The sequence below is a fragment of the Hyperolius riggenbachi genome, chromosome 10 (assembly GCF_040937935.1).
Source record: "Hyperolius riggenbachi isolate aHypRig1 chromosome 10, aHypRig1.pri, whole genome shotgun sequence".
NCBI lineage: Eukaryota > Metazoa > Chordata > Amphibia > Anura > Hyperoliidae > Hyperolius > Hyperolius riggenbachi.
In genome coordinates, this window is record NC_090655.1 from 86,217,179 (window position 1) to 86,232,844 (window position 15,666).

At 45.2% G+C, this 15,666-nt stretch overlaps 1 protein-coding gene across 2 annotated transcripts in view; it reads left to right on the forward strand.

Annotated features, from left to right (window-relative positions):
- Positions 1–15,666, forward strand: part of ANK3 (ankyrin 3) — an 825,851-nt gene that overhangs the window by 227,436 nt on the left and 582,749 nt on the right. Inside the window, exon 1 of one of the 2 annotated variants that reach the window (XM_068258458.1) lies at positions 13,097–13,353. The exons of the other annotated variant lie outside the window; for it this stretch is intronic. Within the exon in view, the coding sequence (XP_068114559.1) occupies positions 13,291–13,353 (63 nt within the window). The 5' untranslated portion in view covers positions 13,097–13,290. Of the gene's footprint in view, positions 1–13,096; positions 13,354–15,666 lie in introns of those variants that run through there. 2 annotated transcript variants of the gene reach the window in all.

Here is a 15,666-nt window from a genome sequence, read left to right on the forward strand (position 1 = left end):
GGTAGATAGGTAGCCGGGTGGGAGGGTAGGCAGATAGGTAGCTGGGTGGGTAGATAGGTAGCCGGGTGGGTAGATAGGTAGCCGGGTGGGAGGGTAGGCAGATAGGTAGCTGGGTGGGTAGATAGGTAGCCGGGTGGGCAGTTAGGTAGCCAGGTGGGAGGGTAGGCAGTTAGGTAGCCGGGTGGGCAGATAGGTAGCTGGGTGGGTAGATAGGTATCCAGGTGGGCAGATAGGTAGCCAGGTGGGCAGATAGGTAGCCGGGTGGGAGGGTAGGCAGTTAGGTAGCCGGGTGGGCAATTAGGTAGCCGGGTGGGAGGGTAGGCAGATAGGTAGCTGGGTGGGTAGATAGGTAGCCGGGTGGGAGGGTAGGCAGTTAGGTAGCCGGGTGGGAGGGTAGGCAGAAGGGTAGCCGGGTGGGAGGGTAGGCAGTTAGGTAGCCGGGTGGGCAGTTAGATAGCCGGGTGGGAGGGTAGGCAGATAGGTAGCTGGGTGGGTAGATAGGTAGCCGGGTGGGCAGCCAGTTAGGTAGCCGGGTGGGTAGATAGGTAGCCGGGTGGGAGGGTAGGCAGTTAGGTAGCCGGGTGGGAGGGTAGGCAGAAGGGTAGCCGGGTGGGAGGGTAGGCAGTTAGGTAGCCGGGTGGGCAGTTAGATAGCCGGGTGGGAGGGTAGGCAGATAGGTAGCTGGGTGGGTAGATAGGTAGCCGGGTGGGCAGCCAGTTAGGTAGCCGGGTGGGTAGATAGGTAGCCGGGTGGGAGGGTAGGCAGTTAGGTAGCCGGGTGGGCAGTTAGGTAGCCGGGTGGGAGGGTAGGCAGAAGGGTAGCCGGGTGGGAGGGTAGGCAGTTAGGTAGCCAGGTGGGCAGTTAGGTAGCCGGGTGGGAGGGTAGGCAGTTAGGTAACCGGGTGGGAGGGTAGGCAGAAGGGTAGCCGGGTGGGAGGGTAGGCAGTTAGGTAGCCGGGTGGGCAGTTAGATAGCCGGGTGGGAGGGTAGGCAGATAGGTAGCTGGGTGGGTAGATAGGTAGCCGGGTGGGCAGCCAGTTAGGTAGCCGGGTGGGTAGATAGGTAGCCGGGTGGGAGGGTAGGCAGTTAGGTAGCCGGGTGGGCAGTTAGGTAGCCGGGTGGGAGGGTAGGCAGAAGGGTAGCCGGGTGGGAGGGTAGGCAGTTAGGTAGCCAGGTGGGCAGTTAGGTAGCCGGGTGGGAGGGTAGGCAGTTAGGTAACCGGGTGGGCAGTTAGGTAGCCGGGTGGGAGGATAGGCAGAAGGGTAGCCGGGTGGGAATGTAGGCAGTTAGATAGCCGGGTGGGCAGTTAGGTAGCCGGGTGGGTAGCCAGTGGGGGCCCCGACTCCTATGCTCCCCCTCACCTGGGTGTCCCCCCTCCTTACAAGCCGCGGGGAGGGCAGCCCGACTGTTTTTTTTTGTTTTTCCCTTAAAAAAAACTATTTTCCCCGGGGGGGCCCCCTCCTATCCTCCCCCTCCCTCACCTCGCTCGGAGGGCCCCCCTCCTGTTACGAGCGGCGGGAGAGCGGCGGGTACAGCAAACTTCCGGCGAGGTAAAGCAGAAGATAGAGGTCCAGCTGCCTCCCAGTCGCTGTCTCCTTTGTAATTGCCGCGCACTAAACCAGGAAGCAGTGCGAGCGGCATAGAGGAGACAGCGTAGCCCGGGAGGCAGCTGGACCTCTATCTTCTGCTTTACCTCGCCGGAACTTTGCTGTACCCGCCGCTCTACCGCCGCTCGTAACAGGAGGGGGGCCCTCCGAGTGATGTGAGGGAGGGGGAGGATAGGAGGGGGCCCCCCCGGGGAAAATAGTTTTTTTTAAGGGACATAAAAAAAAAAAAATACAGTCGCGCTGCCCTCCCCGCGGCTCTCCCCTCCAGCGCACCCCTTCTAGGGGCCCCCAGGAGGAGGGGCAGTCGGGGCCCACCGATGGGACCGTCGGTGGTTCGGCGGCTCTGTCCGAGCCTGCCTCCCAGGCTCCAGCGATGAGCAGCTCTACCCCTCTCCACTCTGGCCGGCATCCTGGCCCGCACTGCCATTAAGTTCAACGTCGCGGCTTGATGACGTCATAATGCCGGGACCCAACACTTAACGCAGCGCAAGCGGAGATGCCAGCCAGGGCGAAAAGGAGCGACGATCGCCGCGGGAACATCAGGAAGGTTAGTGGATCCTCTTCTTCCTCTCCTACCTCCGCTGCTGTAATAGTTATCACTACGTTCTGTTGCGATCATAGTGGTCACGTGATCAGGAGCCAATCGTGATGGCTCCTGATCACTTAGGGGAGATGTCAGCTGTCATGTGACAGCTTAATCTCCCCTATTGGGTGCACACGATCATGTCGGGAGCGAAAATGGCAGGTGGCGTAAATCCTACGTCACATCAGGCTTAGACAGCCACAAGTTTGGTGTAGGACTTACTATCAGCGGTTCCCAAAAGGTTAACAAACAGTTCTACAGATAGTAAAGGAAATATTTTGTACCCCTTCTTACCCTCACTCTTTCTTTTATCCTGCGGAGAAAAGACCCCCCAAAAAAATAAAATAATTTACCACTCATCTTAAGGGCCCTTTTCTACTAGCAATCGCTAGCGTTCGCGCTAAACGCTAGCGATTGCTGAATCGCAAGTGCAGGAAACTTCCCGGCGATTGCGTTCACGATTTTGCTATGCAATGCACTGCATAGCAAAATCGCGGCAAAGATCGCTCCGCGGGGCGATCGCGTTTGAGTCAAAAACGAATCGCGGTAGGGGAAATTACCTACCACGATTCCTATGTTAAAAAGCAAACCGTAGCGATTTCAAAATCACTTGCGGTTTGCGATTTTGCAATTCAGCATCGCAAACGCCGCTAGTGGAAAAGGGCCCTTACTGAGGAGGCTGGCAACATGAAAAACATGACGGAGGTTCCAAGCTTACCAATTAGTCTGAAACGAAAGCAATTAAATTTCTTAATATTACAAATACTGTAGTATGATTTGATTATTTTGCGGAAGGTGCTGCAGATAAGTGCAGAGGTTACAGTTTTCTCATGGAAATTGTCAGGATTTTGTTCTAATCTGATTCTTACACTGTCCAACAAGTGAGCGAGATTAAGCAATGTTGTCATGGCAATGTACAAATGCACCATAAATTCACACAGCAACTAGAAGATGAATTCCTAATAGAATGCAATAGCTCTGTCATTAGCTTGTAGCTTAGATGTGTCACAAAGGATTGTGCTACTTATCTCTGATGAAGCCTAAGTACAGAAAAACAATTTTATTTACAGTGTGCTCCAGCGCCCTTTCCAATCGAGGAAAATTACTAAGGGACATGTTAACTTTTCTAGTGAAAGTCCTCTGTCCAAGGTTTTTTATTGGTACGCCAAGCGTTATTATGAGTCTCTTAAATAGAAGTCACTCTGATGGAGAGAAACTCAAAACCTGATGGGCTAGTTCTTCATTTTTTTTCATACAGGGCAGTCTAAGGAGAAGTCCGCCATGGAGCATGCAGGATCTCTTCTGTTTCTCAGCACCGGTGCAGCACTCCTGATAATTTGTTGCTGATCTTGCTGCAAGCATCTTTGGAATTCCCATCAACTGATTGGCTGACATCTCTATGAAGTAGCCTCATATCCATCAATTAATTGACAGCAAAGCCAGATGCAGCTAAGATGCTCATTGGCAATGGTGCAAAATACACGCAGTCGGAGGTCACCACCAAGCATTTTACATAATATTTCAGTGGTTTCGCCCAATATCATTTGGCATCTCTAAAAAGCTATAATACTTGTAAATATTGAATCACCAAGACCTGTCATCAAGGATGTTGCTATTAAAATAACCAAAAAGGCGATTGTAGTAAAAATCATCTTGTCCACACCATAAACAGTTTACAAAAACAAAAAAGCATTACTTGTGCGCTATGTCAACCAGAGCTCCTACAGATTGGTTAACTGGCAATTTAGCCACATCGTATAAGTACCCACATCCTTTTACAACTCATCCAGTTCAACCCGTTTCCTCCAAAGCATGCACAACAGGATGTTTCCATAACCACTTCACTATCTCTTCATTGGCAACACTGCATCATTTTAATGGTTACCTAAGGTGAAAAAAAAAATAGTAAAAGTTGTTATGGATACCTGATTTTTCTTGATCATCAGTCACTTGGTGGGCCCTTATTGTAGCCAACCTCACCTTTGTGCTGCCGCTTAAGTTCACAACTCCAACCGTCCATTCCACACCCACTACTGAACAGCTGTGCAGAGCATCCAGGGGCGTCCTTAGTTCAGAATTAGTAGCCGCATATTCCCAGTACCCTCCAGGTGGGTGCTACACGCAGCCATGCAGGAGCGCACACAGAGGGCACGCAGAGAGGACAGAATAGGGGCTATAGCTGCAGCACTGAGAAGAGCACAGCCCCAATAAGGGGTTCACTAAGTCATGTCATAAAAGAATAAGCAGGCGTGTGTAACTTTTACATTAAAAGTAATTGCTTTTAATAATCAAAAATGTCAATTTGCTTTGCTAGACGCATTTAAGGCACAAAGAAGAAAAACATACAATATTTCCTTTGTTTAATTACTCTTTAAGGTTTAAAAAAATTCCCAAAAGACAGTTGCCCAATATGTATCCATTTGAGCCCTTTTTGAAAATTATTAAAACTTGGTTCAGGCTCATTTTTCATTATTTATTATCTGGCTGGTTGGGTTTGTAATGCAGATATCCTGGGCTAATGTCAGATCCGGCTTGGCTGGACTAACAGCAGTATATGAGCTGTCCTTCCCTATCCCATTACAGGTAATCCCCCGTTATCCAGAACTCAGTTAACCAGAAGTCTTAAGCAACCAGAAAAAAAACACTGGCCCTGCAGAATGCAAAAAGCTGCTTTTACACTTCTTTGTACAGTAGTAAACCTATGTTACATTAAGTTAAGTCTGTCATTTGTTCTAAGATGTTTTTAATTACTGTATTTCAACATTAATACAGAGTGTATGGTAAGTATACAGTGTGGGGGTGTAGTAGTGATTTTTAGCTTAGCCTATTTTTAACAGTGACTCTTAAGCAACCAGAAACTACACTTACCTGGCATCATCCAATCCCCGTTGGTGCCGGATAATGGGGATTTTACTATATTACCCATGGGTAAGGCTGTAGGGGTGTTACTTGGGGGACCCTGCCCCCCTCCTCCTCATGCATGAGGAAGCAGCAAAGGGTGGAGAAAGTCAGGTAATGGCTTTGTGCAGAGGAATCCTTTTAATTTTTTCTTATTGGACTGAGATCCTGGCCATAGCCACACCTTCCTAGTGATTGACAGGCAGTCGTTACGGAGTCGTTGCTTTCATAAACTGAGGAGTCGGAGTCGGGAGTTGGATAATTTTTGTACAAAATCCACAGCCCTATTAAGTATTAGAGTCGGAGTTGGGGCCATTTTGGGTAACCGGAGTCGGAGTTGTGGTTTCATAAACTGGGGAGTTGGAGTCGGAAGATTTTTGAACCGACTCCACAGCCCTGGTTAAGATTTCAGGTGAAAGGGAGGGGTGAATACAACAGGGATTGAAATTGGTGTTGCCCCTTCTTATCATGCACCACATCATTGCTGCCTGCAGGGGAGGGAAGACGAGAGGGTATTTCTTATTGATTGTGATAGTATGGGCAGCTGTGAGCGATTGCAGCTATAGGTTTCTGTTTGTATATTACAACAAATAAGTACATTTGCAATGTAAATGTGTCTAAATGTTTACAATTCCTTTTGGCCGAAATGCAATTATACACATAAAGTATGTAGTCACACTGCAGCTTTAAAGCAAGGCTGTCACTGTTTAAGCCAGTATTTCTCAACATTTTATTGGTATTTGCCCCTTTCAAAACCCTGTACTCACCAATTACCCCCTAGCATAGTAAACATTATCACAAGTACCCCTTGACAAATATATATATAATTGTAGTACATAATTGGTTCTGAACAATTTCTAAGCATTTACTATTGCTTTTAATTAGCTAAAACACTAATTTGGTGGTGTTTAAATAAGAGTTATCATTTTCTAAAACTCTAAATTTGGTATTCTTTAAAGTGATTGTTTACCATTTTAAAAATCAAAAAGTCAGATACTCACCTAAGAAGATGGAAGGTCCTCGGTCCTAACGAGCCTTCCCTCTCCTCTCCCGGTGTCCGGTCCCGCGAAGGATCCCCCGTGGCAGTATTCGACCAGTTCGGTCAAATACTGCCACTTCCGCAGCCGAAGGGAGCTTTCGGAAGCCTTTGGGAGCACTCAGGCTCCCGAAGACGGGCCGCTCCATACTATGCATGCGCGAGCGCCCTCTATGACGCACTCACGCGTGCGTAGTATGGAGCGGCCCGTCTTCGAGAGCCCGAGTGCTCCTGAAGACCTCCGAAGTCCCTGCGGCGGCGGACGCGAACGGGGGAGCCAGCGCAGCACCGAGGGCACCGGGAGAGGAGAGGGAAGGCTCATTAGGACCGAGCCTTCCCTCTCCTTAGGTGAGTATCTGACTTTTTGATTTTTAAAGTAGTACCCACTGGCTTTAAGTATATCAAGCCCAAGTACCCCCTGGAACCATCAGAAGTACCCCCTGGGGTATGGGTGCCACACAATGAGAACCTATGGTTTAGGCTACTTAACCAAATGATAGAGTAATTACAGTAGTTGCTATTGCCACTTCGTCCAATGTAATCGATGCACGGACTGAGACTGTATATTTTGTTACATAGTTACATAGTTATTTTGGTTGAAAAAAGACATACGTCCATCGAGTTCAACTAGTATAAAGTACAACACCAGCCTGCTCCCTCACATATCCCTGTTGATCCAGAGGAAGGCGAAAAAACCCTTACAAGGCATGGTCCAATTAGCCCCTAAAGGGAAAAATTCCTTCCCGACTCCAGATGGCAATCAGATAAAATCCCTGGATCAACATCATTAGGCATTACCTAGTAATTGTAGCCATGGATGTCTTTCAACGCAAGGAAAGCATCTAAGCCCCCTTTAAATGCAGGTATAGAGTTTGCCATAACGACTTCCTGTGGCAATGCATTCCACATCTTAATCACTCTTACTGTAAAGAACCCTTTCCTAAATAAATGGCTAAAACGTTTTTCCTCCATGCGCAGATCATGTCCTCTAGTCCTTTGAGAAGGCCTAGGGACAAAAAGCTCATCCGCCAAGCTATTATATTGCCCTCTGATGTATTTATACATGTTAATTAGATCCCCTCTAAGGCGTCTTTTCTCTAGACTAAATAAACCCAGTTTATCTAACCTTTCTTGATAAGTGAGACCTTCCATCCCACATATCAATTTTGTTGCTCGTCTCTGCACCTGCTCTGAAACTGCAATATCTTTTTTGTAATGTGGTGCCCAGAACTGAATTCCATATTCCAGATGTGGCCTTACTAGAGAGTTAAACAGGGGCAATATTATGCTAGCATCTCGAGTTTTTATTTCTCTTTTAATGCATCCCAAAATTTTGTTAGCTTTAGCTGCAGCTGCTTGACATTGAGTACGATTATTTAACTTGTTGTCAATGAGTACTCCTAAGTCCTTCTCCAAGTTTGATGTCCCCAACTGTATCCCATTTATTTTGTATGGTGCTAGACCATTGGTACGTCCAAAATGCATGACTTTACATTTTTCAACATTGAATTTCACCTGCCATGTATGTGCCCATATAGCCATCCTATCCAGATCCTGTTGCAATATGACACTATCTTCCTGAGAGTTGATGATTCTGCACAATTTTGTATCATCTGCAAAAATAGCAACATTGCTCACTACTGCATCTACTAGGTCATTAATAAATAAATTGAAGAGCACTGGACCCAGTACAGACCCCTGTGGGACCCCACTGCTAACAGTCTCCCATTTTGAGTACGATCCATTGACCACAACTCTTTGTTTTCTGTCCATTAGCCAGTTCCCTATCCATGAACACAGACTCTTCCCCAGTCCTTGCATCCTCAACTTTTGCACCAGACTTCTGTGGGGAACAGTGTCGAAGGCCTTTGCAAAGTCTAAGTATATCACATCTACAGCATTCCCAATATCCATATTAGCATTCACTACCTCATAAAAGCTGAGCATGTTAGTCAAACAGGACCTGTCTTTAGTAAACCCATGTTGATGCTGAGAAATAAGATTATTTTCTACTATGAAGTCATGTATAGTATCTCTTAGTAACCCCTCAAATAGTTTGCATACAACTGATGTTAAGCTTACAGGTCTATAATTTCCTGGATCTGATTTTTTGCCCTTCTTAAATAATGGGAAAACGTGGGCTGTATGCCAATCCACTGGGACTCTGCCAGTTGCAAGAGAGTCACAAAAGATAAGATAAAGGGGTTTATTGTGCCTAGAGTCCCTCAGCTCCTTGCCTTTTACTTACTTGACACGACCCACATTATGTAATGTGGTTTTACTGAGACAATACAGACACAGCAGTGCCGCTGTTAAAATGGAACTAAACATAGGACTTCCTCACTGCTCTAAAAGATTAGCCACAGTATGATAACCTTAAGGAGCTTGCATTGGGTATGGGCTTGTATTGGGGTTTGTTGACCAGTGAAACCCCAGCAAACTCTAGAGCGAGGGCCAGTTCTGGTTTTGACTTTTGCAGCTATTTCATTGCGTCGTTGAGCGGATGTGATTTGTGACACCACAAAGTAGAAATCAGTGGAGCACTGCTCTCACCCTGCAGTATCTCAATGTGTGCTACTAAAATGCGTAGAGATCTCACTAGGAGCTTACTTTAGTTGTGCCAGGCTTGGGGACGCATCATGTGACCATGATTTCAGGATGATAAACTATATAAATTGTATAGTTGGACTTTATTAGTCCTAAGAAGAGAAGTATTATAAATAATTTTAGAAATTGTGCATTACATATATTTTAATATTCTATATTCCATTGCCTGTCAGAGGCATAACTAAAAAAAATGTGATCCCCTATTCCCAGCAAAATGGAGATGCCCCCCATATTTACATTCCTTTCCATCTCTCCCCTTGTTGGTCCCCATAGCTTGATGGCCCATCTGCCAGAGGTCATATAACAAGTGTGGCCACAACGATGCCTGATCTGTAGGATGGACTCCTGTATCGGAGGCAGGGGAAGTATTTATCTGGGGCCTCTGATTGCACTATGGTTGCATGGGCTGCTTCCCCCTATAGTTATGCCTCTGCTGTCCAAACAATGACAAACAACTCCTCCCCAACTGCACATTATGTGCTGTCTGTCCAGTTACAAGAAGTCCCACACTTTATTTCATAGACTGCTCATTTCCTTTTTGTTCCGCAACCTTAGATTAACTTTGCCGTGACTTTCAGACAAGGACTGTTGTTTATTGAGGTCTACAGATTGAACACGGCTTTAGTCTGCTCATGTAGAAGTCGAGGATCAGTCATTAAGAAGTTCCAGCAAGTAGTGTTATTTGTATGCGTAGTGCCACAAAGAGAACCATTTATATCAGACATTACAGTGGGCAAGAGCATATGAATGAATAAAGAGAAATGCAGTGGCCATGCCCAGAGATAATAGAAGATGACGCTAGACTGTGAGAGGGGAATATTAAAAAGCCTGGATAAATTGTATGGCAGAAGTGTGGAGAAAGTCTGAGAGCTTTCTGTCCCATGGAAAGCACGGGGGATGAATGAATTATGTATAGCTTGCAGAAAGTCTTTATCCTAGACTTTGGTTAGTGTAAACCCTGCCAGGCTGTTCTAATACCATAGCTCATTCCTAACCTATCTTCCCTTTTAGATGGCTTCTGCAGGACTAGGGATTTCATAAGTCTGGAATGGAAAACCAGAGCCCCCCCCTATGATCTTAATGTGGAAAATTATATATTTCTCCATATTGATACTTTGACGTTGCAAACTGTTAAAGGGAACTTGAAGTGAGAGCAATATGGAGGCTGCTATATATATTTCCTTTTAAACAAGAACCGTTGCCTGGCAGTCCTGCTGATCTTTCATGCATCAGTGTCTGCGTTGCACACACCTGAAACAAGCATACCACAAACGCAGTCAAATGTAAACACCTGATCTGCATGCTTATTCAGGGTCTGTGATCAGCACGACAGCCGGGCTATCTGGATTGTTTCAAAGGAGGTAAATTAGGCAGCCTCCATATCCCTCTCACTTCATGTGTCATTTAACCCTTTCCAGTCCTATGTCAGACTATGTCAGATATTGGCATTTTTCACCATAGCACCAATGTCAGACATAGTCCGACATAGGAATAACTCGCTGCCACTAAATGACACTGATGCCTTTAAAATCGGTTACACCACCATCTTTTTGTGATTAAAGTGTTGGACCACTTTCATCGCCATCCCCCTCCACAGCCTCTGCGCTTGCCTTCTCCCCTGCCACTCAATTTATGCAGATCGTGGAGGTCCTTTTCACAATCACCCATGCCATGTCCCATCCCCCTGACACCCTAGAAAAAAATGTGCCGGGGGGTCGTTCTTAAACTTTGCACAGTCGGTCACTGGGTGACTGGGATTAATATTCAGACAAGTGGGTGGAGCCTACAAAAGCCAATCAAAATTCACCTATTGATTTTCAAGGGGAATTTTTAATTGCTGACATTCTTGCATGGCTAATAGCTCAGGCCTCAAACCTGGTACAGTTGGTCATTGGGTAATTCAGAAAAGGGGGTGGAGCCACAACCAATCAGATTTTTTTCATTGTGTAATTGTGGTTTAATGGTAGAAAAAGTGGGCGGAGCCAACACCAGCCAAATACATACCCAGGCAACGCCGGGCCATCAGCTAGTATATAATAAAAAGCAGCTTGAATAAAATGCAATGGCAGCTTTTAGAGCAGATAAACTGTACTTTGAGAACTTGTAATTTGTAAACAGACAATATTACTTTTGTACAAAAGCAAATATGATAGCTGTAGGGTAATAAAAAGTAGGAAACACATTTTTAATGAATATTAGAGTTTCAGACCACTTTAAGGACATTAAACTGTGAGGTCTTCTACTTAATGGGAGATATGTAAATAGTATTATGCAATCTGCAGCGAGTAACGTTTGCACTTTGTAGATTAAAAAACAAACAAAAAAAAACAAAACTTAATTCTGCCAGAACAATTAAAACTTTTTTTTCAAAAAAGACCTTGTAGTTTTTAAGAACAGCAGTTTGAAAAAATTAAAAGAATAATTGTTTTAAACTGGTAACATTACATTGCTGTGGTTCACTGGGGTTTGAGGTGACAGAGGGGGACACTGGAGTCACTGGAAGGCATAGAGGAGGTATATGGGGCAGAGATGGCAGTGCTTATGGACAAATTCACATTTATTTATTTATATAGCGCTGACATATTACACAGCGCTGTACAGAGTATGTTGTCTTGTCACTAACTGTCCCTCAGAGGGGCTCACAATCTAGAACCTACCATAGTTGTATGTGTATGTATGTATCGTGTAGTGCACGTATCATAGTCTAGGGCCAATTTTTAGGGGATGCCAATTAACTTATCTGCATGTTTTTGGAAACCGGAGTGCCCAGAGAAAACCCATGCAGACACGGGGAGAACATACAAACTCCTTGCAGATGTTGACCTGGCTAGGACTCTAATCGGGGACCCAGCGCTGCAAGGTGAGCGCTAACCACTACGCCATTGTGCGGCCCAGAACAAGCCTGCAGTCCCAATCTCCCCTTATTAACTGGAGACTACTTGTACTATTTATTCTTACACTATTTGCACCAACACTGAGGGTAGGTTAACAGTACCCAGTTGCGTTGCCAATACAATTTGATGGGACTGTTCACCGTATTGCATTGTAAAAGATTGTGTTATTCTAACTCACTGCATGCAGGCTTTGCATTAAAGGAGTACTGTAGGGGGATAGGGGGAAAAAAAGAGTTGAACTTATCCGGGGCTTCTATTGGTCCCCCGCAGCCGTCCTGTGCCTGCGCAGCCACTCGCCAATGCTCCGGTCCTCGACTCCAGTCCATTTCTGGAATTTCCAACTTTAAAGTCGGAAAACCACTGTACTTGGCCTGCGCAATACACTCCTGGTGACGTCAGCGAGAGCGCGGCCATGCAGGCTTAGTGGTTCTCTGACTTTAAAGACGGAAAATGCAGAAGTGAACCGGAGGTGGGGACAGGAGCATCGGTGAGTGGCTACATGGGCACAGGACAAATGTTGGTGACCATTAGAAGCCCCAGGTACGTTTTTATTTATTTTTCCCCCCTACCCTCCTACAGTACTCCTTTAAAGTCTATGCCCACTTTCCATTGCAGTTCACACACATTATAATGTGTGCATTATGCAATTAAGCACTGTGAACCTAGACTGACTGTACTGAGTTTCACTTTGATTGTTTATTATTTTTATTAACTGTTGAGTTCAGTGAGCACTTTACTGACTGAATACCTGCTGAGCGACTGCTGTTAGCAACTCCAGAAATAGCTGAGAGCCATATGTGGCTACTGTACCAGAATAATGCTACATGTTGCAGAAGAATATGGCACTGATGCTACAGTTCCCTTTTTTTTTGTTCACTATTACGTCCCATAATTCCAATCCTACCAACTATGGCTTGTATAAAATGACAAGTTACTTATTAAAAATACAGGATGCAGTGCAGTAACAGGTGCTTCTTTCCTGATCCGCTTGCAATAGATGCTGCTATTACAATGAGTCTATTGCCATTTCATTCTGTTGCATGTGAGAGTGTTGAACTCAGCCAGGGAGTGGCTTCAAAGCCAGGGTAACGTGAGTCGGTCTCCCTTCTGTCATGCCCTGATGAATAGAACACATGTGTTCCTATCAAGCCCCCTTCGCTGCAATCAGTGCATTGATATACATTGACTTTCGCTCATGCACAAGAAAGCAAGCAGGTCCCCCTGCCAGGAAAGCTTCGAGAATTGTCAGCAATCTGCAGCTCGTTCCTGTTCTCTGCTCGTCAATACCATTTAAAGGCTGGAAACCCATGAAGCGCTAGGCAGAGCTCAGCTTTAGTCTTATTCCGATTTACTCCTAAGAATACAGTGTGCTGGGAGCCGGAGAGGGGTTAACCCAAATTTATTTAAAGGGATAATAGTCCTGTGTGACAGGGAAACTCCCAGTTGTTTTTTTTTTTTCTTCTCCTTGGCTTTGAGCTCAGGCTGTGAGCATGGGCAATTTCTGCCTGTGCAGCTGGAATTGAGTCTGTAGAGCTGTCAGCTTGCAAGCAGTACTTGTCTGAGACACGTCGGGAGGAGGAATTTTGGTTTCTGTGTTGTGAATCCACACGTTGGCTTTGGATGTTGGAATATATAGGATCAGCGATCCCTTCACCTACATCACAAAATGAGTGAGGAAGCCAAGGAGAAGCCCTCCAAGCCCGCACACAGGAAAAAGAAAGGAAAAAAGGTAATGTGGCTCCATTGTGTCCATTGTGTGTTTACTGTGCTCAAGGAGTGCATTTTCCCTTGCTGGTAAAGAATAAGTTACCATGGGAGGAGATGCTGGATTTGCCTGGAATATTTTCGGAGGAAGGAAAGAATGATTCTCCCAGATTTAAAAGGCAATAGGGACTCACCCAGCCAGACACACCTTCGCAAGCATGATTCTCTCTCAGTGCCCTGTACATGCCATTGATGACTTAGACATGTCAGATCTTAGCTGTACGTGTCTATAGGACTCTGAGGTCTCCGATAGCCGCACCACCTCTCTAGCTAGTTAGTCTTGGGTAACTTTCTGTATTGTGATGTAATTCTTGAGCTGCAAGTGGCTGGCTACGTACCGAGATATTGTTAGGGCTGGGCACTTTGATGTGTACCACAGGAACCTGTGCATTGGCAATTACAAGGAGCTGCTATCCTATTAACAACCAACACTGAATGTATTCCCTTCTATCGCTGTTGGCTGTGTTAGGTAGTCATTTTTTGTTCTATTGTGCTTTGGGCAGGTAACTTAAATGTTAGTGATTTTCAGCAAACAGGTGCTCTGTCCCCGTTTGGTTGCTGACGTAGATCGGAACAAAACCTCCGGTGTATAGTAAATATGTATGTGCCATCCATCTTTTGTGTTTATGATCCAGGGCTCAATCAACAGCCATGCAATGCAAATCATCAGGGGATATCGGGTCGACAGTCTGCTTTTAACAATCGCGTCAGCTTGTGTCTATTTTTTTTTTTTTTTAAATGAAAGGGAGGAAATCAAAGGACTGATTGAGTAGTTGTCTTACAGCATTACGCCACTTGCTATTTTGAGCCCAATTTAGATACCAGGAAAAGCAGACACACTAAAGGACTTAGGGAAAAGCAATTCATTAATATGGGAAACTTTTCAGGGGGAGCAGAGGACGAGGGGGGACACCTGTTATCTGCTACATATGGCTGCCTCTAGCTTTTCTAGCTTATAGTCTTCATTGACTGATGCAATTTCATTTTTTAGGATTATATAAAACTAGATAGTCATTTTCCAGAGTACTGACATACTGTTTTGTAGGACTAACTCCGCCCTAGACACACCTCTTTTTTTATGACATCACCTTTTTTTTTTCTGCTGGTAATCTGAAGGTGAGCCGTGGATGAAGTCTATTCATACTGAAATAACTCCACTTTGCTATGAATAAAATGTTTAGGTTGCTTAAAGCCATCTTACGCCATACAATCTTCGGTTTGCTTTGTTGACACCTGTATATTACCGAATATGTGGTTTAAAATGAAGGTGGAATTATGCCGTCATTTTCATCCTTGCCGGAGCCATTGCAAAGCAATTTCAATATCCGTAATTAGAGTAGCAGAATTCTCAGGATGGAGGATGTAAACCTATAACCTCACTATGCTGGCCATGCCTATGGCACCTGTTGTCATGAATATTTGTAGTGTTACCATACAAAGCTTTGCTGAATGTTCCAGAATGGTGGTGATTTTCCTTTTCTTTGTTGTGTTTTAGATTGTTTTCCTCCACTTATCTCGACTTCATTCATTCCCATTCATAGATCGTTCAGCTTTTTCAGCTTTTAGACAATAATACAGACAGTTTGCTAGCTAGATACTAGTACTAGGTAAAGTCCAAAAGATAGTAATGTGATAAACTAGTTAAATTCTGTCTTTCCTTTAAAACAGATGAGCTGATGTCACAGGATGGTGGAGGGGGAGTAATATGGAAGATGCCATTGCTGATGACCTTTTACATACGACTTCTTGCCAGGCTGTTGTGCTGATCCTCTGCTTTTCATGTATTCTCTGAGTCATTGAATGCTGGTCAGGTCTTCTGACTGCCCAGGCAACATAAGCCTTACAGCCAGCCAGGCAACTGGCAATTTTTAAAAGATGGGGATAAAGATGGCCACCTTCGTATTCCTCGAACTTCCTTTAACCTATCAATAACACATTGCCATTTCACCTCCATACTGTTTTCTTATCTAGTCTCTATTTGTAGACTGGGTTCTATTTTCCCTGCCACTTGTTCACAGAATATTGCCAGAATTAGTGCATCTCTGTGACTGTCAAAACAGAGTTTGGCAATAATCTGGAAGGACTGCCTGGTGCTTGGAGACTGCTGAATGAATTCCATTGAAAAGGATGGATGTAGCTTCCTTGTAGAGGGCTGACTCCTCGTAATCTGAGGATGAGGAGAAGACTCCCCCCATGCGAACTCCATATTTATCATCATGGGAAATGACAGAGAGGTAGAAGCCATAATGCATCTGCTACCTTATCCTTCTAATGTAAT